The 21469-nt window shown below is 41.3% G+C and overlaps 1 protein-coding gene across 1 annotated transcript; it reads left to right on the top strand.

Moving 5' to 3' along the window:
* The first annotated feature begins 10012 nt into the window (after nucleotides 1-10012).
* On the top strand, nucleotides 10013-20300 carry hint3 (histidine triad nucleotide binding protein 3). The gene is made up of 5 exons (XM_043683911.1): nucleotides 10013-10277; nucleotides 14759-14876; nucleotides 17321-17390; nucleotides 18068-18194; nucleotides 18890-20300. Exons 1-5 carry the CDS (start codon nucleotides 10113-10115, stop codon nucleotides 18932-18934), a joined length of 525 nt encoding a protein of 174 aa, XP_043539846.1. The 5' UTR covers nucleotides 10013-10112; the 3' UTR covers nucleotides 18935-20300.
* Nucleotides 20301-21469: the final 1169 nt, after the last annotated feature.

Raw genomic sequence — 21469 nt, 5'->3', positions numbered from 1 at the left:
AAAACTCAATCAAGTTTGTGAGACATGATTTCCCATGCACAAAGGCATGTTGACTATCCTGAATCAGTCCTTGCCTTTCCAAATACATGTACATCCTGTCCCTCAGGATTCCCTCCAACAACTTGCCCACCGCCGAGGTCAGGCTCACCGGCCTATAGTTCCCTGGCTTCTCTTTACCACCCTTCTTAAACAGTGGCACCACATTTGCCAACCTCCAGTCTTCCGGCACCTCAACCGTGACTATCGATGATACAAATATCTCAGCAAGAGGCCCAGCAATCACTTCTCTAGTTTCCCACAGAGTTCTCGGGGACACCTGATCAGGAAGGGGATTTATCCACTTTTAACCGTTTCAAGACATCCAGCACTTCCTCCTCTGTAATCTGGATATTTTGCAAGATTTCACCATCTATTTCCCTACAGTTTATATCTTCCATATCCTTTTCCACAGTAAATACTGATGCAAAATATTCATTTAGTATCTCCCCAATTTCTGTGGCTCCACACAAAGACCGCCTTGCTGATCTTTGAGGGGCCCTATTCTCTCCCTAGTTACCCTTTTGTCCTTGACATATTTGTAAAAACCCTTTGGATTCTCCTTAATTCTATTTGCCAAAGCTATCTCATGTCCCCATTTTGCCCTCCTGATTTCCCTCTTAAGTATACTCCTCTTTCTTTATACTCTTCTAAGGATTCACTCGATCTATCCTGTCTAAACATGACATATGCTTCCTTCTTTTTCTTAACTAAACCCTCAATTTCTTTAGTCATCCAGCATTCCCTATACCTACCAGCCTTCCCTTTCACCCTGACAGGAATATATTTTCTCAGGATTCTTGTTATCTCATTTCTGAAGGGTTCCCATTTTCCAGCCGTCCCTTTACCTGTGAACATCTGCCTCCAATCAGCTTTCGAAAATTCTTGCCTAATACCGTCAAAATTGGCCTTTCTCCAGTTCAGAACTTCAACGTTTAGATGTGGTCTATCCTTTTCCATCACTATTTTACCTGTGAACATCTGCCTCCAATCAGCTTTCGAAAATTCTTGCCTAATACCGTCAAAATTGGCGTTTCTCCAGTTTAGAACTTCAACGTTTAGATGTGGTCTATCCTTTTCCATCACTATTTTAAAACGAATATAATTATGGTCGCTGGCCCCAAAGTACTCCCCACTGACACCTCAGTCACCTGCCCAGCCTTATTTCCCAGAGTTTTGCACCTTCTCTAGTAGTACATTCACATACTGAATCAGAAAATTGTCTTGTACACACTTAAGAAATTCCTCTTCATCTAAACCCTTAACACTATGGCAGTCCCAGTCTATGTTTGGAAAGTTAAAATCCCCTACCATAACTACCCTATTATTCTTACAGATAGCTGAGATCTCCTTACAAGATTGTTTCTCAATTTCCCTCTGACTATTGGGGGGTCTATAATACAATCCCAATAAGGTGATCATCCCTTTCTTATTCCTCAGCTCCCCCCAAATAACTTCCCTGGATGTTTCTCCAGGAATATCCTCCCTCAGCACAGCTGTAATGCTACCCCTTATCAAAAATACCACTGCCCCTCCTCTCTTGCCTCCCTTTCTATCCTTCCTGTAACATTTGTATCCTGGAACATTAAGCTTCCAGTCCTGCCCATCCCTGAGCCATGTTTCTGTAATTGCTATGATATCCCAGTCCCATGTTCCTAACCATGCCCTGAGTTCATCTGCCTTACCTGTTAGGCCCCTTGCATTGAAATAATTTATTAGTCCTACCTTGTCCCTGCCTGCCCTGACTGTTTGACTCACTTCTGTTCTCAGCTGTACCCGTCTCAGATCGATCTCTTTCCTCACTATCTCCCTGGGTCCCACTCCCCCACCTTACTAGTTTAAATCCTCCCAAGCATTTCTAGCAAATTTCCCTGCCAGTATATTAGTCCCCTTCCAATTTAGGTGCAATCCCTCTTTCTTGTACAGGTCACTTCTACCCCAAAAGAGATTCCAGTGGTCCAAAAATGTGAATCCTTCTCCCATACACCAGTTCCTCAGCCATGCATTCATCTGCTCTATCCTCCTATTCCTGCCCTCACTAGCTCGTAGCACTGGGAGTAATCTGATAATACTACCCTTGAGGACCTCCTTTCTAAATTTCTGCCTAACTCTCTGTAATCTCCCTTCAGAATCTCAACCTTTTCCCTTCCTATGTCATTGGTTCCAACGTGGACAATGACCTCTTGCTGGCCCCTCTCCCCCGTGAGAACATTCTGCACCTTCTCTGAGACATCCTTGATCCTGGCGCCAGGGAAACAACACACCGTTCTGCTTTTTCTCTGCTAGCCACAGAAACGTCTGTCAGTACCTCGGACTACAGAATCCCCTAACACAATTGATCTCTTGGAAGCCGGCATATCCTTCGTTGCATTAGAGCCTGTCTCAATACCAGAAACTTGGCTTTTCGTGCTATGTTCACTTGAGAATCCATCACCCCCTACATTTTCCAAAACAGCATACCTGTTTGAAATGGGTATATCCACAAAAGACTCCTGCCCTCTAGGTGCCTACCTCTCTTACCCTTCCTGAAGTTAACCCATCTATGTGACTGTATCTGAGACTTCCCCCCTTCCTCTAACTGCCATCCATCACATACTGTTGCTGTTGCAAATTCCTCATCGCTTCTATCTGTCTGTCCAACCGATCCACTCGATCTGATAAGATTCGCATCCAACAGCATTTATGGCAGATATAATCCGCAGTAACCCTTAAAGTCTCTTTAAACTCCCACATCTGACAAGAAGTACATCTCACTGCAAAGGCCATTTTTGCTCCTTCACAATCTACAGACCCAGAAAATAACACCGTCTTATTCCTCTACAAACACTGCCCCAGGTTAAATTAATAGCTACGGCTTATATTTTAAGTTTAATCAAGAGACTTATCTCCAAAAACATATAATCAAGAAAGAATCCACTATTCTCACTACTGTAGCCTCTCTCTTGGACAGACTTAAAACAACAAATAACTTATCTGATTCTGTGCTGTGAACTTCGCCCAACAGTTCCTCCAAGATTAGTTGTGAATTTCACTGTTTGTTAATTTTCCCAGATGCACTCCGATGTCCTTGCATAGCAGATTGGTTAAGAAACTAAGAGCCCATGGCACCCCGGGCAATTTTGCAGATTGATTGGAATCCTGTGTCCAGTAATGTACCACGGTGTTGGGTCCCTTGCTCGCACTTTAATGTTCCAGACATTATTGTCGGAGCTATAAACATTGAGAATTTCATGAAAATTGATGTTATGGTGAAAAACAAGGAGTGTGGTAAAGCCTTAGTCAGTAGGATGATATAGATGGGCTGGTCATATGGGCTGAAAAAGTGTAAAGTGATGGACTTTGGGAGAACTAACAAAGCAAGGCAATACACATTGAATGACAGGGCTCTAGGAAGTACGGAGGGACCTTTGGTGTGCATGCCCATAGATCCTTGAAGGCAGCAGGACAGGTAGAGAAGTGGTCAGGAAGGCAGACAGGATACTTGCTTTTATTGGTCAAGGCATTGAATGCAAGAACAAGGAGGTTATGTTGGAGCTGTATATAATATTAACTGGGCCACAACGAGAGTACTTTTTGCACTTCTGATCCACCTGCACTGTAGGAGTGATGTGATTGCACTGGAGAGCATGCAGAGGAAATTCACCAGGATACTGGCTGGGCTGGAGCGATTCAGTTATTAAGAGACTAACTAGGCTGGAGTTGTTTTGCTTAGAGCAGACAAAACTGAGGGAGGTTCTGAGGAAGGGTCACTGGACCCAAAACGTCAACTCTCCACATATGCTGCCCGACCTGCTGAGCTTTTCCAGCAACTTCTGTTTTTGTTTCTGCAAACTGAGGGAGGGCTTGATTGAAGTGTACAAGTTTCTATGGGGAATAGACAGGATAGATAGAGACGAACTTTGCCTGTTAGTAGAGGGGTCACTAACCAACAGACACAGTCCTAAAGTGAGAAGCAAGAAGTTTAAAGGGGATTAGAAGGAAAGAAAAATCAGAGAGGGCTGTGGGTATCTGGAACTCACTGTCTGGAAAAATGATAGAAGCAGTAACCCCCAGAATATTTAAGAATTACTTAGATGACCATTGGAAATGCCATAGCAGACAAAGCTATGGGTCATATGCTGGGAAATGGGATAAGAACAGTTGGATATTTGATGACAAGTGTGGATACAATAGGCCAAAGGACCTCTTTCTGAACTGTCAAAACTCTGACTCTATGTTGTAAGGTCATTGCTAAGGTAAAAGCGATGAATCTTTCTGATGTTTGTAATATGACCTTAATAGAATAGATTTTCTGCAGCGTGGAAACAGGTCCTTTGGCCCAACAAGGCATATGGATAGGAAGGGTTTGGAGGCATATGGGCCAGGTGCTGGCAGATGCTATTAGATTGGGTTGGGATATCTGGTCGGCATGGACAGGTTGGACCGAAGGGTCTGTTTCCATGCTGTACATCTCTATGACTCTAAGTCCACACCGACCTCCGAAGAGTAACCCACCAAGACCCATTTCCCTCTCACTAGTGCAGCTAACACTATGGGCAATTTAGCATGGCTAATTCACCTGATCTGCACATCTTTGGACTGTGGGAGGAAACCCATACAGACACAGGGAGAATATGCAAACGCCAAACAGTCACCGGAGGCTGGAATCGAACCTGGGACCCTGGTGCTGTGAGGCAGCAGTGCTAACCACTGAGCCAACGTGCCATATGTCTCTGTAGTGTAGTGGTTGTCACACTTGCCTAACATGCGAATGGTCCCCTGTTCAAAACCAGACAGAAGCAGCCTTGTTCCCGATGGCAATTGGGACAATAAGTCAGTGACTCAGTGGTTAGCACTGTTACCTCAAAGTGCAGGGACCTAGGTTCGATTCCAGCCTTGGGCGACAATTTGTGTGTTCTCCCTGTGTGTGCATGGTTTCCTCCCACAGTCCAAAGATGTGCAGGTAAGGTGAATCGGCTATGCTAAATTGCCCATAGTGTTAGGTGTGTCATTCAAAGGGAAATGGGTCTGGGTGGGTTACTATTGGAGGGTTGGTGTGGACTTGTTAAAAATGGGCAACATGGTAGCTCAGTGGTTAGCACGGCTGCTTCACAGCGCCAGGGATCCAGGTTCGATTCCAACCTCGGGTGACTGTCTGTGTGGAGTTTGCACATTCTCCGTGTCTGTGTGGGTTTGCTCCGGTTTCTTCCCACAATCCAAAGATGTGCAGGTCAGGTGAATTGGCCAAACTAATTGCCCATCGTGTTCAGGGATGTGTAGAGGAATGGGTCTGTGTGGGTTACTCTTCAGAGGGTCGGTGTGGACTTGTTGGGCCAAAGGGCCTGTTTCCACACTGTAGGAAATCTAATCTGAAATAGTTTGTGTATTTAATAATTTGCATATTGCAATATAGTTTGTGTATTAAACTTTTGTTTAAAGTGTGTTGGCAGCCTCTCATGAATATGCTCAGTGACAAACCTCCACAATATAAAAAAAAATTATGGTTTAGGTTTCACTCTGGAATTTGATTTGTCCAGTATTACCATCAGCTGGAATCATAAGACAATGTTAATAATTTAGCCGATAATCTGTATCATGACTCTCAGACCTGAAATATCCATAAATAATTGGCACATTATATTAAAACATGTTCACTTTTGGTCAATGTAGACTACCAGGATTTTTATTGAACGGAAGTCTTTCTGTTCACAAAGGTTCCAGGTTCACTGATGCTTTGATGGCCACTGAGGGGCATTTGATAACACCCCAACACTTTGGAAAATAAGTAATGGCTCTGAAGGCCATACATATGCCTGGCTTTCAGGATCAGCATGACAGCACGCAAAGTCTCCAGCCTTCTTAAACACCTTGGTCGTGATGTTGTTAATACAACAGTGTATGACTGGTTGGGAGCATCTGCACAGATGCCTAAGGGAAAGACAACGGAATGAGGACATGCCACAACCCAAAGGACTAGCCACGTTACCATACATCAAGAACATTTCTTAACTGACAGCCAGACTATTGCGACCACTAGGACTCATAACAGCACACAAACTAACAGCCACTCTCAGACAACAACTCACCAGGACAAAGGACCCGATACCCAGCATGAGCAAAACCAACGTAGTGTACAAAATCCCATGCAAGGACTGCACAAAACACTACATAGGACAAACAGAAACAAAGCTAACGATCCGTATCAATGTACACCAACTAGCCACGAAATGACACGACCAGCTATCCTTAGTAGCCACACACACTGATGACAAGCAACATGAGTTCGACTGGGACAACACTAGTATTATAGGACAAGCCAAGCAGAGAACAGCCAGGGAATTCCTAGAGGCATGGCACTCATCTATCAGATTCTATCAGCAAACACATCGACCTGGACCCAATATACCGGCCACTACAGCGGACAGCTGGAACTGACAACCAGAAGCGGCAGAGACAAACCACTATAAATGCCGGAGGAAACAACACAGAAGCGCTTCACAGAAGGCTCCCAAGCACTGAGGATGTCACCTAGACAGGGGACGAAACATCTGCAACACCAATTCCTCGCTTAGTCAATACATTTTTTTAATTTTAAAAATATACTTTATTCATAAAATATCTTTAAACCTTTATCCCAAAAGCAGTTCAGTTCTGTACAGTAGCATATGAAGAAACAATCAAACATTAAGAGTTTAACTCAATCCCACAAACAACTCAAGGCATTTCTTACTTTTACAAGACTATTTTTACATATATTTGAGGCATCAGGAAGGTCTGACTACTGAATGGACCAACATGTAACTTTGGCAGAAAGACCTTAAACAATGATCTTTCCCGACAGCACCTTGACAGCAGCTGCCCCAAGTTTTAGCCCTTGTCAATATATCTCGAGACACAAAACTGCACATCTTGGAATCCAGGATAGAGAAACAAGAGGCTGGGAGAACACAGCAAGCCAGGCAGCATCAGGAGGTGGAGAAGTCAATGTTTCAGGTGTAACCCTTCTTCAGGACTGGTGGGGGATGTAAAAGGAGCTGCAGATAAAGTGGGGAGGTGGGGAGGTAGATTTGGATGGGGACAGGGGTGGACTGATGAGGTAGGGATGGGTGCACACAGGTAGAGGGTATGACCTTGTTGGTCGATGGGAGGAATGAATCCGATTGATAGCTAGAAGGAAGGGTCAGTCAGAGGAATGGAAGGGAGGAGGAGGTGCTGGAAAGGCAGACGGGGGATAGGAAGGGAGGCTATTTGAAATTGGAGACCCGAATGTTGAGTCCTCCGGGCTGTAGGCTATCTAGGCCGAAGATGAGGTGTTGCTCCTTGGAGGATAGCTACCTACTGGATTCATTTCTCCAATCGACCAACCAGGTCGTACCCTCAACCTGTGTTCACCAATCCTGACCTCACCACTCTGTCCTTCTCCCCATCTAAAACCTTCCCTCACACCCCCACCTTTTATCTGTAGCTCCCCGTACCCACACCCCGAGTCCTGAAGAAGGGTTACAATCAAAATGTTGGCTTCTCCAGCTGTGTGGCTTGTGTTCTTACAGCCTCCTGCTTGTCAATGTATCTGGCACTGACAGCTCTTCCCCTCTGAGGTGCCGTTCAGCTTTGTGAGTTCACTGACCCCACCTTCTCTTCTGGTGAAAGTTTCTGTTCCTGTGGAAGGCAGTTTCACAATGGCTAGTAGTTCTCTCACGTTCCAAGACTTTGCTTTGCTAGCACATTCTTTGAATTGTCAGTGGTTTGACAACGTGAAATCCTCATGCACTGAAATTTAATTTGAAACACAACATTTAATTCCGTTTAAACACATGCAAATACAACATAATTACCTTTTAAACGTTATGAAAATATAAGGGTACTGTACCTTTAAGGCAGTTGAAAAGCTAGCAAGGATTTAAGGAGTCTGGAACAAGGTAACGATGTAACATTTAGTCGAAATAGCTAAGAGCTGTGTTGCCAGGATACAAAAACAAATTTGAATTTGGCCAATCAGTTTAATTTATGCCCCAAGTTACCAAAATCCAATTGAATTTGAAAAAATAATGGTTTGACAACACTAAACCAATGAAATGATTCGATGTTTTGGGGTATAAATATCAGACATTTTAAACAGTTACCCAGAATGGCAAAGAGAACTGCCAAAAGACCAACAGATGTTGGCTGCTAGTAAGAGCTCTCTGAGAAGTACCTATCTGGAGAAGGAGCTTTCATAGAAAAAACATCAAAACTGACCTGGAGAGAGATCTACAGAGGAAATTTGGCAAAGCTGATGGGTTTTGAAACATGATTATTTTTCTGTAAGTCATAATCAGGAATTTTTTATTGAGAAAAGAGGTAAAAGATAGGTTTAAGAGAAAGGAGTTGTAAAATAGTTGTTAGTTAATGTTCTCTGTTAGACTTAAAAAATAAAGTTGTTAATTTCTATTTAAAATACTGATTTTTGGGATAGTACTTTGCCTCTTGAATTTTAACAGATTACAGCACGTGGGGAATCATTTCTGTGTTGCTGGTTTAAATTAGCAGAGGGGTTTACCCTGTGTCGTAACATTAACAAGCCAATTGCCCTCTTGCTTTTTCCACCCGACTGCCTTCCCAGTATCACCTGATTCAGTCCAGAGTTCCTGATGTGTCCTGCAGGATTCTATAGCCTCTTATCAACATGCCCTCTGCTCCATTAAGTATGAAAACCAAAACAGTTCAGAAGATATAAAGCAAATTAGGGCAAAAGTCAAGAACAGAAAGATAGCTATAGGAAGAACATCACAGCAGTTTAAATAAAAGGGAAATTTGCATTCATGTAATTTTTCTCATATTTTAGCAAATGAAGTCTGGTCATAGCGACAAAGGTAGGTCAGTTCCTTGAGCCTGTTCCATAGGATTTTGTGGCTCATTCTCCATATATCTGTTATGTGTCCCACATCCCATAACTTTGGTTCACAAAATTTTATGAGTCTCTGTTTTATAATTATCAGTCGACCCATTATCAATGGTCATTGGCAGAAGTTAACAAACAGCTTCCAACCTCTTGAGTGTAATTTTGCTTCTTAATTTCACTCCCTGAAAGATCTTTCCACTGGAGTTGAGAAGAGCAAAGGGTGTTTTGATTTAAGTATATAAGATCCTGACTGCTCTTGGGAAGGTGAGTCCAGACCTATTAGACACTTAAAATTAATGATCACCCTTCTCCAGGTCAGGGAGAAGAATACTTATTTTTCTTCTGAGGGTTGGATGTCTTCGAAACTCATTACCTCAGAAAATGGGAGATGGGAATGTAGAATTCCAAACATAAACAGATCAGCCTTGAGTGGACAGCATGCTTTAGGGCCTCCTTCCGCACCTAAATCATATATTTGTATTCTGGCAAATAATGCTGGACTTGCTCGGAGACCATAATATTGTTTCTAACACTTATAGTCCTTCAGGTGAGGTTGAAGCATGGATTTGAACAGCCAATGCCTGACTTGTATTCTGGATCTGTGGGTATTAAAGGCCAGTATTTTGAGCCTTTTTGATATTTTTACTGTATTGGTTCAAAGCATTGGAATGCTCCATATTCCTGGACCCTCAAGTCTCTTTGGTCCTCCACAGTTTCTAACATTTCACCCTTTATAAAGTATTGTCTTTAGGACCATGGTAAATGATCCTCATGACTGGACCTTTATCCTCCAGCATTTAGAAGAATAGAAAATGATCTAATTCTGACAGGGCAAATGTAGGTGGGATATTTCCAATGGCAGGGGAGTCTGGACTTAGGGAATACATTCTAAAATAATGACCAAGTCATTCGGGATTGAAATAAAAAATAAGGAAACACTTCTTCACTCAGACGCTGCTGAATACTTTCAGGATCCTCTGTCCCCGGAAGCAGCAGTCTCACGAGAGGTGGCTAGGCATCAATATTCGCTGGGCTCGATTGGTCGGTGCGGATCGGTGTCCTCTGGGTTCGATTGGTCGGTGCGGATGGGCGGCCTCTGGGCTCCATTGATCGGTGCCCTCTGGGCTCGATTGGTCGGTGCGGATGGGCGGCCTCTGGGCTCCATTGGTCGGTGCGGATCGGTGTTCTCCGGGCTCCATTGATCGGCGCTGTTGCCATGGCGGCGGTTGGTGTCGGGGATGATGGGGACACTGCGGGCCCGGTTGCGGCCGCAGAAAAGTCTGAGGCCGGGGCCTCGGGAGCGGCCTATCCGGAATTTGATAAAAAATGCATCTTTTGTAGAATCGGGAATAGAGAGGAGTCGGTGGATTTGCTGCATTGGGTGAGGCGGCGGAAGTGTTTGAAACATTTATTTAGATTAGATTACTTACAGTGTGGAAACATGCCCTTCGGCCCAACAAGTCCACACCGACCCGCCGAAGCGTAACCCACCCATATCCCTACATTTACCCCTTACCTAACACTACGGGCAATTTAGCATGGCCAATTCACCTGACCCTGCACATCTTTGGACTGTGGGAGGAAACCGGAGCACCCGGAGGAAACCCACGCAGACACGGGGAGAACGTGCAAACTCCACACAGTCAGTCACCTGAGGCGGGAATTGAACCCGGGTCTCTGGCGCTGTGAGGCAGCAGTGTTAACCACTGTGCTGTTTAAAGAAAAGCATGTGGAGGCGCAGGTGTTGGACTGGGGAGGACAAAGTTACAAATCACACAACACCAGGTTATTGTCCAACAGGTTTATTTGGAAGCACTAGTTCAGAGTGCTGCTCCTTCATCAGGTGGTTGTGGAGTATAAGATCGTAGGTCACAGAATTTATAGCAAAAGTTTACAGTGTGATGTAACTGAAATTATATATTGAAAAATACCAGGATTGTTTGTTAAGTCGCTCATCTTTTAGAATGGGCATGCAAAACTTTCTTAATGTTACATTTTCATGTGAACTTTAACCATGTTAGCCCAGATAATGCACTGAAGGTGTGAGACTGTCTGTGCCCCAATGTTCAGACTGATTCTAATCTAAAAATTGGATTTACATATTCTTATATGGATTCATACAATTTTTGAGCAAAATAACATGTAAGTCTGCAAGTACAAATTCACCCACAAACGTGTGTGTGTGTGTGAAAACAATGTATTTGTGGGTAAGATGGTGGTATGGCCCTGACATTCACGGACATTAGTACTGAAGACTTAAGCCCAATGAACTTGCCAGTTCCTGAGCCAAACTGGCTCAGTACAATTACAACATCTACCCAACAATGTGGAAAATTGCCCAGGTACACATATTGTCCTGTACACACAAAAAAAGGACAAATCCAACCCAGCTAATGACCAGCCCATCAGTCTACTCTCAATCATCAGTAAAGTGATAGAAGGTGCCATCAACAGCAGCTGCTCAGCAATAATCTGCTCGGCGATGCCCAGTTTGGGTTCCACCAGGGCCACTCAGCTCTTGACCTCATTAAACCGTTGGTTCAAGCGTGGACAAAAGAGCTGAATTCCAGAGGCGAGGTGAGAATGACATTCCTTGACATCCAGACTGCATTCAACCAGGGTGTTGCATCGAGGAGCCCAAGCAAAACTGGAAGCAATGGGAAGCAGGGTGCAAACTCTCAGCTGTTTGGACTTGTACCTGACATATAGGAAGTTGGTTATAATTGTTGGTGATCAGTCATCTCAGCTCTAGAACATCACAGCAGGAGTTCCTTAGGGTGATTGCACAATATTTAGCGCCATTTGAGATTCATCAGATTCTGCATCAGTCCAAGTTCAAATGCACCTGGATAATGCCAGGTTTGCACTGACAAGTGGCAAGTAATATTTGTGACATGTTGCCTTCAGGCTGCCTTCTTGAACCACTGCAGTCCATTTGGTGCAGGCAGATCCACAATTCTGTTAGGAAAATCATTCTAGGATCTTGTCCAAGCAACATTGAAGGAACAGTGATATATTTGCCTGGGAGAAGCAATGGCCCAGTGATGTTTGCTAGACTGTAAATCTAGAAACTGAGCTACTGTTCCAGGGACTCTAGTCCAAATCCTGCCATGGCAGATGGTGGAATCTCAATTCAATAAGTATTTTGGTATTAAGGGTTTAGTAACACCCATGAAATCATTACCACTTGTCGGGGAAAGACCTATCTGGTTCACTAATGTCCTTTAGGGAAGGAGCTCTGTTATTCTCAGCTGGTCTGGCCAATGTGTGACTTCAGACCTATAGCAATATGGTTGACGCTTAACTGCCCTGCAGGCAATTAGAGGTTGGCAATAAATGCTGGCCTAGCCAGAGATGCCCACATCCCATGACTGACTGAAAAGAAAATTCAGAGTGAGGCTAATGGCTTAGAAGTGAAGTAAACTTGTAGGTAGTGATGTTCCTATGTATTTGGTACATCTTGTATATGGTATACACTGCTGCTACTGTGCCTCAGTAAAAGGATTGAATATTGAAAGTATTCCATATGGGGACAGTCACATAGACTGCTTTGACCTAAGGCTATGAAGCTTTTTTGAGTGTTGAAGCTGCAGCCATCCACGTAGTCGGGAGCATTCAGTAATGCCAGTGTGTACCTTGAATATGGTGGTGAAGTTTAGGGAGTTAGCAAGCAAGTTTCCCAATGCAGGATCCCTAATCTCTGAAACAAAAACAGATATTCCAGGAAAATCTCAGCAGGTCTGGCAGCATCTGTGAAATCAGAGTTCATTTTTCACGTCCAGTGACCCTTCCTCTGAACTCATTAACTCTGATTTCATAGATGCTGCCAGACCAGCTGAGCTCTTCCAGCAACTTCTGTTTTTGTTTCTGGTTTACAGCATCCGCAGTACTTTTGGTTTTTATTTCCTGAGTTTCTGATTTGCTCTTGTAGCCACAATAGTTATATAGCAGGACAACTTCAGTTTCTGATCAACGGCAAACCACAAAATGTTAATAATCAAGGATTCAGCGATGGTAATACAAACTGAATATCAAATGATGATGGTTTAGATTCTCCCTTGTTGGAGGTAATCCATGGCTGGCACTTGTGTGCCCTGCTTCACTATCTGAGGAGTCACAAATGATGCTGAATGCTATATTTGCAATCATTAACGATCCTTCCCACTTCTAACTTTGTGATGGAAGAAAGGTCATTGAATTAGATAAAGATGGACCAGGAGACAACCCTGAGGAACGCTTGCAGGGATGTTTCAAGACTGAGGTTATTTACCTTGAATAACCACAATGATTTTCCTTTATCTCCAATCAGTGGAAAGTTGTCCTGAATCCCATGACTCCAGTTTGGCTAGGGCTCCTTGATGCCCCAGTTGGTCAAATACAACCTTGGTATCAAGGACAACCTCACCTCAACTTCTAACTCACCTCTGGAGTTCAAATCTTTTGCACATGTTTGTACCAATGCTGTAATGAAGTCAGGAGCTGAGTGGTGCTGAAAGCCAAATTAAGAACCAGCAGATTACTGCTTAGTGCTGCTTGATAGCACGGTGGATGACCCTTTCCATCATTTTGCTGATGATTGAGAGTTGACTGATGGGGTGATAATTGGCTGGTTGATTTTTCCTGCTTTGTGTGGACAACTGCTTCACATGATTGGTATTAGAATTGCAGTTTTGTTATGGCACTAAAGGAGACCATTCACTTCATTGGCACTAAGCTAAAATGGTGCAGTCACAATCTTCCTTTGCTACATAATCCTTCACATTGGTTTCTTTCAAATAATCATCTAAAGCACTCCAGAGTGCCACAATTCAATCTGCCCCACATCTAGGCAGTGCGTTCCAGACCCTAATATCTCATTGTGGGAAAAAAGTTCTCTCTCATCTTGCATTTACTTCTTTTACAAAGACACTAAATCTGTGCCCTGTGGGTCTTGATTATATTATGAATGGGAATAGTTTCTCCAACATTTGTGCAACTAATCTGATAAACCTTCAACTAAAAATAATTTACAATTAAATTTACATTTAGAATATCTACAAATCATAATGCATGATCATATTCCATTTTGCATTGTGTAGAAGCTACACTTTCAAAAGAATCCTTTACAACTCTTTATAGGGTAGTTGCCCAATTTGAAGGGGAAGCCAAGGAGGGAAAAAAAGCCCAGTCAAACAGCTAGATTATATAGAGCATTTTGAAATTGAAGAGGGATCTACAAAATAGACAGAAGTGTGATTTAATACTTCCCACTTAACTAAATTAGTTCAGCTCCAACAATACTCAGGAAGCCCAACATCATCCAGGTCAGAACATGATTGGCACCCTACCTGCAACTTTAAATATTCACTCCTTATAATGCCAGTGCCTGATGACAGCTGCACAATAGCAGCCTGCAAGACACCTTCGAAACCACCTTCCTGACCTGCAACCTCTATCACTTACAGGAACAAGAGCATAGTATACTACAAACAACATTTTATCTTCCAAGTCAGAATGATTTTGACGTGAAACTCGAAGAATCCCCTCCCTCCGTCATGTGGTTTCAACAGTTCAAAAAGACATCTCTCTGCCATTTTGAGAACAGTTAGAGATGGACATTAAATGCTGGCCTTGCTAGTGAAATCCTATAAATGAATAAAAGAAAGTATATGCTATGATGGTAGACCTAACCACTTCCAGCAATTCAGATCTTGAACGAATGGAGAATTTTGCTTTTATATTTTAACCAGCTGTATCAAATGGATATGTAGCTGAGAAATTTAAAATAATTATGACCAAAAGACCACATTTATTTCTTAAGTGACACGATCTTTATTAAGTAAGTCATCAGAGATATTAAAATGCTAATTTGTTTTTGTGCAGGATGACCAGTTTGCTTGCTTTAGGGACATTCGCCCTGGTGCGCCCCATCATTATCTTGTTGTACCAAGAAAACACATTGCAAATTGCAAATCTCTGAAGAAGGAGCATATATCAGTGGGTGAGATTGCATTCACTTTGTTGTTCAGATCATATAACAACACTTCATTATCTTTCATTTGAACTGTGCTTGTAGAGGCTTTATAAATACATTTTGTGAACGTACTTCAAAAATACAGCTCTTTGGATGAACTCTGATAGGCCAAAGAGCGAGTTTAAATGCAATAGATGCATTAAGTCCTAAATATAAATGATTAGTTTGGTGATATGATTGCGTAATGGTCACATCTGAAAATTCTATTTAATTTCCGTTTCCAGCACAAGCTTCTACTAGCACCCTTGTCTCGTAAACGGCTTCTGTTGAATTATAGCTTACCTGAGTACCCCAGTATGTGGATTGCATATGTGGCAATATTGATTTATTTTTCCTTGTGTAATATTTGATGCTTTGTAGTATCAGCAGTAGTATAAACTTTTGTTTACACAGAATGACGGATGTATTCTGGTTGGAATGGTGCACAAGCTACAGTATTTGTCGTCAGTGTGCTACAGTACTTGTCTTCAGTGATCACTTTCAGTAATTTGAATCACATTTAGCATACCCAATTATCTGTGCATAATATTGCACTATCTTGGATGGACTAATAACAAAGGGCAGGGATATTAAATTGATCTTTTTCACTCGTGGGCATGGGCATCATTGTTGGGCCGGCATTTATTGGCTGTCCCCTAGTTACTTTTGAGAAGGAGCTGGTGAGCTACCTTCTTGAACCACTGCAATCCATATGCTGTAGTTTGACCCAAAATGCCCTTGGGGAGGGAATTCAGAATTTTGACCGAGTGACAGTCAAAGAACCGCAATATATTTCCGTCAGATGCTGAGTGGCTTGGAGGGCAAATTGCAGATGTGGTGTTCCTGTGTTATTTGCTGCCCTTGTCCTTCTCGACAGAAGTGGTCAGGGGTTTGGAAGGATCTTTCGTGAACTTCTGCAATGTATCTTGTAGATAGTACACATAGCTGCTGAGCATTGCCCATGGAGGGAGTGGTTGCTTGTAGATAGAGTGCTGCTTTGTCCTGGATGCTATCAAGCTTCTTAATTATTGTTGGAGTAGCACCTATCCAGGCAAGTGGGGAGTATTCTATTAAACCCCTGACTTGCATGTTGTCGATGGTGGACAGGCTTTGGGGAGTCAGGAGGTGAATTACTTGTTACAGAATTCCTAGCCTCTGATCTGCTGTTTGTGTTTATGTGATGAGTCCAGTTGACTTTCTGGTCACTGGTAACCCGAAGGATGTTGAGAGTGGGGAATGATGATGTAGTAGTGATGGTGACACTAATGAATGTCAAGGGGTGATGATTACATTATCTCTCATTGGAGATGATCATTGCCTGACATTTGTGTGGAGTGAATGTTACTTACTATTTGCCAGCCCAGTCTGGATATTGTCCAGATCTTGTGGTATTTCAGCATGGACTGCTTCAGTATTTGAGGAGTTACAAATGGTGCTAAATATTGGGCACTCATTGGCAAACATTTCCACTTCTGACCTTACGATGGAGGGAACGGATAAAACAGCTGAAGTTGGTTTGGCTGAGGATACCACACTGGGGAACTCTTGCAGAGATGTTCTGGAGCTGAAATAATTGATTTCCAACAACCATGACCATTTTCCTATGTGTCAGTTTTGAGATCATCCAGTGGAGAGTTTGCCACCAATACCCATCGATTCCAGTTTTGCTTGGGTGTTTTGCCACACTCAACTGAATGTGGACTATAACTGTCACCTCACCAATGGAGTTCAGCTCTCTTGTTCGTGTTTGAACCAATGCTGTAATGAGGTCAGGAACTGAGTGGCCCTGGTGGATCCCAAACTGGGCGTCACTGAACAGGTTATTGCTGAGTAAGTGCTGCTTGATTGCATTGTTGATGTCACCGACCATCTCTTTACTGATGATTGTGAATAAATTGATAGGGTGGCAATTGGCTGGTTTGGATTTGTTCTGTTATTTGTGTACGGGGCATACTTGGGCAATTTTCTACATTCTTATTTAAAATACAAAGCAGACTTGTGTAAGCCTTTGGATGCAATATTAATTTTCTCCTGTTTGTTTTGTAATGTTTTGCCGTGTTTTGTTGTTGTGACTGCTGTCTGCTCTGTGTTAGCATTTCAGAGGGACAAGATGATTAGTGATCTTTCAGTTTAACTCATGTCCTAATGTTGCCAGTACTAGGTACTGCCTTTATTTGTGGGCTACTTAATTTTACCAGTGTCCCAGTAGTAGGAATGAGATGTAGTAAGGTACCTTATTGACCCATTGCCTGCGTGTGCCTGGAAAGTGATTGAACAACTGGCTGATAAAATGGGAGAGGACTATGTTCTAAATTATGAAAAGTAAATTGTAGTTTTACATTATTTGTTTTTATTTTACATGTTGCTTTTAGTGTACATGCTTTTTGGTTATGTTATGCTATAACTAATTACAAAATTGTTTTAATGAATAGTTCAAAAGATGGTGAACATTGGAAAAAGTGTACTGCAACAAAATGGCATGAATGACCTGGCAGATATAAGGTATGTACAGTACTCCAGAATATAAAAGGGGTGCTTGATAACCAAATATGATTCTGAAAAAGTTATGGTTATGACATTTGTTTGTTTGATAGCTACCTATGGTTTTTTTTATGTAATCTTCCAAAAAGGCATGCACAAAGCTCCGACCATTTAAAAATAATAAACTATGATTTAGTGAATATTTAAGTTGAATTGTGTGAAGCAACATTCATTGAAATGTGTTGGTATTCACTTTGTAGCTGAATAAATTACATTGCTTACGGAAGCTAGCACACAGTTACTGTGAGAAATATTGCCTATTTACATGCTACTCGCAGGCATGTGCTGTGATGTAATCTACTGAATAATTATCCCCTCTGTCTAACTAAACATTCTGTAAAGAACTGCAAATGGCAATAACAAAATAGTATTAAAATAACACCCAGCACATTAACATCTCTTCGTTTTTAATTTTACAATAAACATTGAAGTTACCTATAACTTTGGTTGCATTATTTTCACAAGTTTATTATTTAAATTACACTGAAGCTATAAATTTTAACATGAATAAATGTAATATTTTCTGGATGAATTTAATTGCCTTAGTTCAGCTTTCTCTTTGAAGCTTTATGCTGTGATTTTTGTGCTATCCCAGATTATCATCAGAATTGTTACAAAAGTATTGGATTGGTTTACAGGCTGGGCTTTCACCTGCCCCCATTCTGTACAATAACTCACTTGCACTTGCATGTATTGGCTCCAGCCAGTCAGATGGGATTTATATCGAGACTGGTTTACCGAGTTAATTCCTACTGGTTCGTTACAGTAAGTATATTGTCCCTGTTGTTCATTATATGATAGGTGAAAATGTAAGCCAATTTGCACTGGGCCCTCTATGACTTTATTGAGATATGCACTTCTTAATGTTAGTGAACACTCAGTTTCAGTCTTTGGTCTGTCCTTAATGACACTGGAGGAACAGTTCTTGTTTTCAGAAACCCAAGTATGAGATAAGAAAGCAAGGTTTTGGAGGGCGCATAAAGAGGAATTGAGACCACAATCAGACTAGCCATGATCTTTTGAATGGTGGAACAGGCTACCAAAGCTGATTGGCCTCCTTCTATGTTGCAGATAGATTCCTGACCTCAATTACTATTTCATGATATATTCTGTAGACACTGAAAAAGGCTTTTAGTCAAAATTTATTGTACTTGATTTCCATACTTTGAAGTTAAATGGCTCTATACTTCCGTGAAAGTATTTTCTAGGCAATTGCCAAATAAAACATTATAATGGGTTGTTTTATGCTTACTGGAAACTGGATTGAAACTGCCCAGATTCATCTTGCATAGGCAATACAGAGAGGAAACTATAATGTCAACAGTGCCAGCTATGTTTTAAAATAATTCTCTGAAAGATTCAACAAAGATCACACTGCTTCACTCAGTATCAATTATAGATTATATTTTGCGTACGTTTATCTCACTTATTACATTGTAGACATTTTCCCCCACCCTAAGGTTGACAAATTGATTGAAAATCTAAAGTCTCTTCCGGATGAGTGAATGATAGAAGATACTATATCCATGCAGTTGAGTTCCACTGCAGATACTTCTAGAAGACTTCAAGACTGCAGCTGCTCTTTGATCTGGATTTAATGAACAAGAATTAATTTATGCCCATTAGAATTGAAAAAAAAATCCATTTACTCGGTTTCTGTTTTTTCAAATTCATAACTTTTCATTTAGGAAGTGAAGATCTGTAGCAGTTTTCTGGACAGTTTAACAAAAACTGCAAAATTTACTTGTGTAAGTGAAAAATAACGACTTGTTAAACTTGTCAGCATGCACGCAATCAGAAAATTTAGCTAGATGTAAAATTGGAAATACTGAAGAACTTTACTTATGTAATGTTGTTATGTAAGTTTTGTCTTAAATACCATTTTAAATATTTAATTGTATCAACATTACAGTAAACCTTAAGTATGTGAAAATGTTCCATGTGCAATAAATATCTTGTATGTGGCAAGTTATTAGTACATGACTACATTGGTATGGATTAGGTTTTCAGATATTGTAACAAATTTTTGTTCTCAGTTTATGGAACTGAATATGAGAGCACACTAATTCATTCAGAAAATGTATAATGTGTTCTTACAGATAGAACGTAAAAATGAGTCGCTACTGTGCCACCATCTTGTGTTGAATTGTTTGTGCTAACATAACAACAGTTATAGAGTCCATTAATTTGAATATAAAAATAGAATAATTATACAATTATAATGTACATTCACTGCAGAATATCCAAGCCATTGCTTGTAAGTGCATTACAAGTTGAATTGCTGGTGTTCTCTGTGCCATAGCTACTTGATGCTTTTATAATGCAGTATTCTCTGATCCACAGTACTGCATTTTCTTAAATGTGTTAACACTGAAATCTAATTTTCAGCTCACAACTATAAGATTTTGGCACCTCTGAAATGCTGGATTTTACCCTAATGTCTCAAACACTGGCAACCTACATCTCTTAGAGAGTTAGTGTGTTGGCAGTGGAGGTTTATGGATAGTGAAAGTTGGGACACCAGTCTGGGCAGAATTGGTATGTTTAGACAGTATCGTGAAAAAGCAGTGTGCAAATACAACATTGAGGTGTAACCTGGAAACTGAAGTATGTTTTCATGAGGTACAGTTTTGCAGTTTATAAGTTGTCCTTTAAGGTCACAAGGGTGTTCAGTTGTGCCCAGTTGGTTTCTATTTCAAAATATTAGATTTTGGTATAAGCACACTTAGAGCGGCACGGTGCCTCAACGGTTAGCATGGTGGCCTTACAACAACAGGGACCTGGGTTTGATTCCAGCCGCGGGCGACTGTGCAAACTGCACACATTCTCCCTGTGTCTGTGTGGATTTCCTTTGGGTGCTTCTGTTTCTTCCCACAGTCCAAAGATGTGGAGGTTAAATGGATTGGCTGAGCTAAATTACTCCGTGTCCAGGTATGTGTAGGTTAGATGGATTAGCCATGGGAAATGCAAAGTTAGAGGGATACAGTAAGGGGTGATTCTAGGTGGGATACTCTCCAGAGTCAGTGTGGGCTCGATGAACCGAATGGCCTTCTTCCACATTGTAAGAAAAAGTCAGATGCTCAGACTACATGGGGATGTGACAGCACCACTGTGCTCAGTGATCTGCTAGATCAGAAACTGGTATGAGTACCTTCGGCTGGTGTGAATTGGGTGTGGTTCAAACATATTTTCCATTTTCCTGACCTAGAATTACTGGATCATGCGTTGAGACTCACGAAAGCATGGTACCAAAGCAAAACTTGTATTTTCTCTGCTACTGGGAAAGTCAGGCTTGTCAGACATTACTCCTCATTACATTATATCTGGATGATCACTTATTATATCATTCAATATTCAAAAGTGTACGATAATGAACAGCATCTCCTACTTCTGTGTTTTGTGTCTTTTACAGATCTTGTTTAATTTGAGGTATAAAATTGAATTCTTTATTCTACTTATTAACGTGATACATAATCTGCTCAAAACAAATGATCAATTTTGTTCATCATTGTTCTTATGATCATTAACCTATAAATCAATCCTTGGACCTACATTGTGTAAATTTTAAAATGTTCATTCTACTTTCAAATTTCTTCATGGCCTGCCACCACACTAACAACATGTTCATCTCTATAACTTTGCTAAAAGGTGCTAATTAAAAATAATGTCAAATACTGTTTTGTAACATTGTCAGTTTTTGATTGTGCTTCTTTAATTTTGCAGTTTACATTTTGGTTTTCCCCTTGAATTGGTATTCTTATGAAATGTTCTGATGAGCACAAGACAAAAAAATTGAGCAAAATGTAATACTAAAGTCTTTCTGTGAATATGATATGTTATTAAAGGATTAATCCTCAGGAAATGATTAATTCATAGTTTGATAAAATACTTGAGCTTTTGCATGTATTTTTTCCATTGAAAGCACACTCTTAAAAACAAGTAAAATACTGCAGATGGCAGAGATTGGAAAGAAAAAGAGTGCTGGAGAAACTCAACAGATATCAAAGATCTGGAGTGAGAAACAGAGTTATCCTTTCAAG

This window comes from Chiloscyllium plagiosum, chromosome 3 (genome assembly GCF_004010195.1).
Source record: "Chiloscyllium plagiosum isolate BGI_BamShark_2017 chromosome 3, ASM401019v2, whole genome shotgun sequence".
NCBI lineage: Eukaryota > Metazoa > Chordata > Chondrichthyes > Orectolobiformes > Hemiscylliidae > Chiloscyllium > Chiloscyllium plagiosum.
This window is presented reverse-complemented; position numbering and strand designations above follow the sequence as displayed.

Bases quoted from the DNA above. Each gene is read 5' to 3' on its own strand.
- hint3 (XM_043683911.1), top strand. From the start codon at position 10,113: ATGGCGGCGGTTGGTGTCGGGGATGATGGGGACACTGCGGGCCCGGTT. The intron at 10,278-14,758 runs GTGAGGCGGCGG...GTTTTTGTGCAG, and splicing joins CGGTGGATTTGCTGCATTGG to GATGACCAGTTTGCTTGCTT. The intron at 17,391-18,067 runs GTATGTACAGTA...ATTGGTTTACAG, and splicing joins AATGACCTGGCAGATATAAG to GCTGGGCTTTCACCTGCCCC.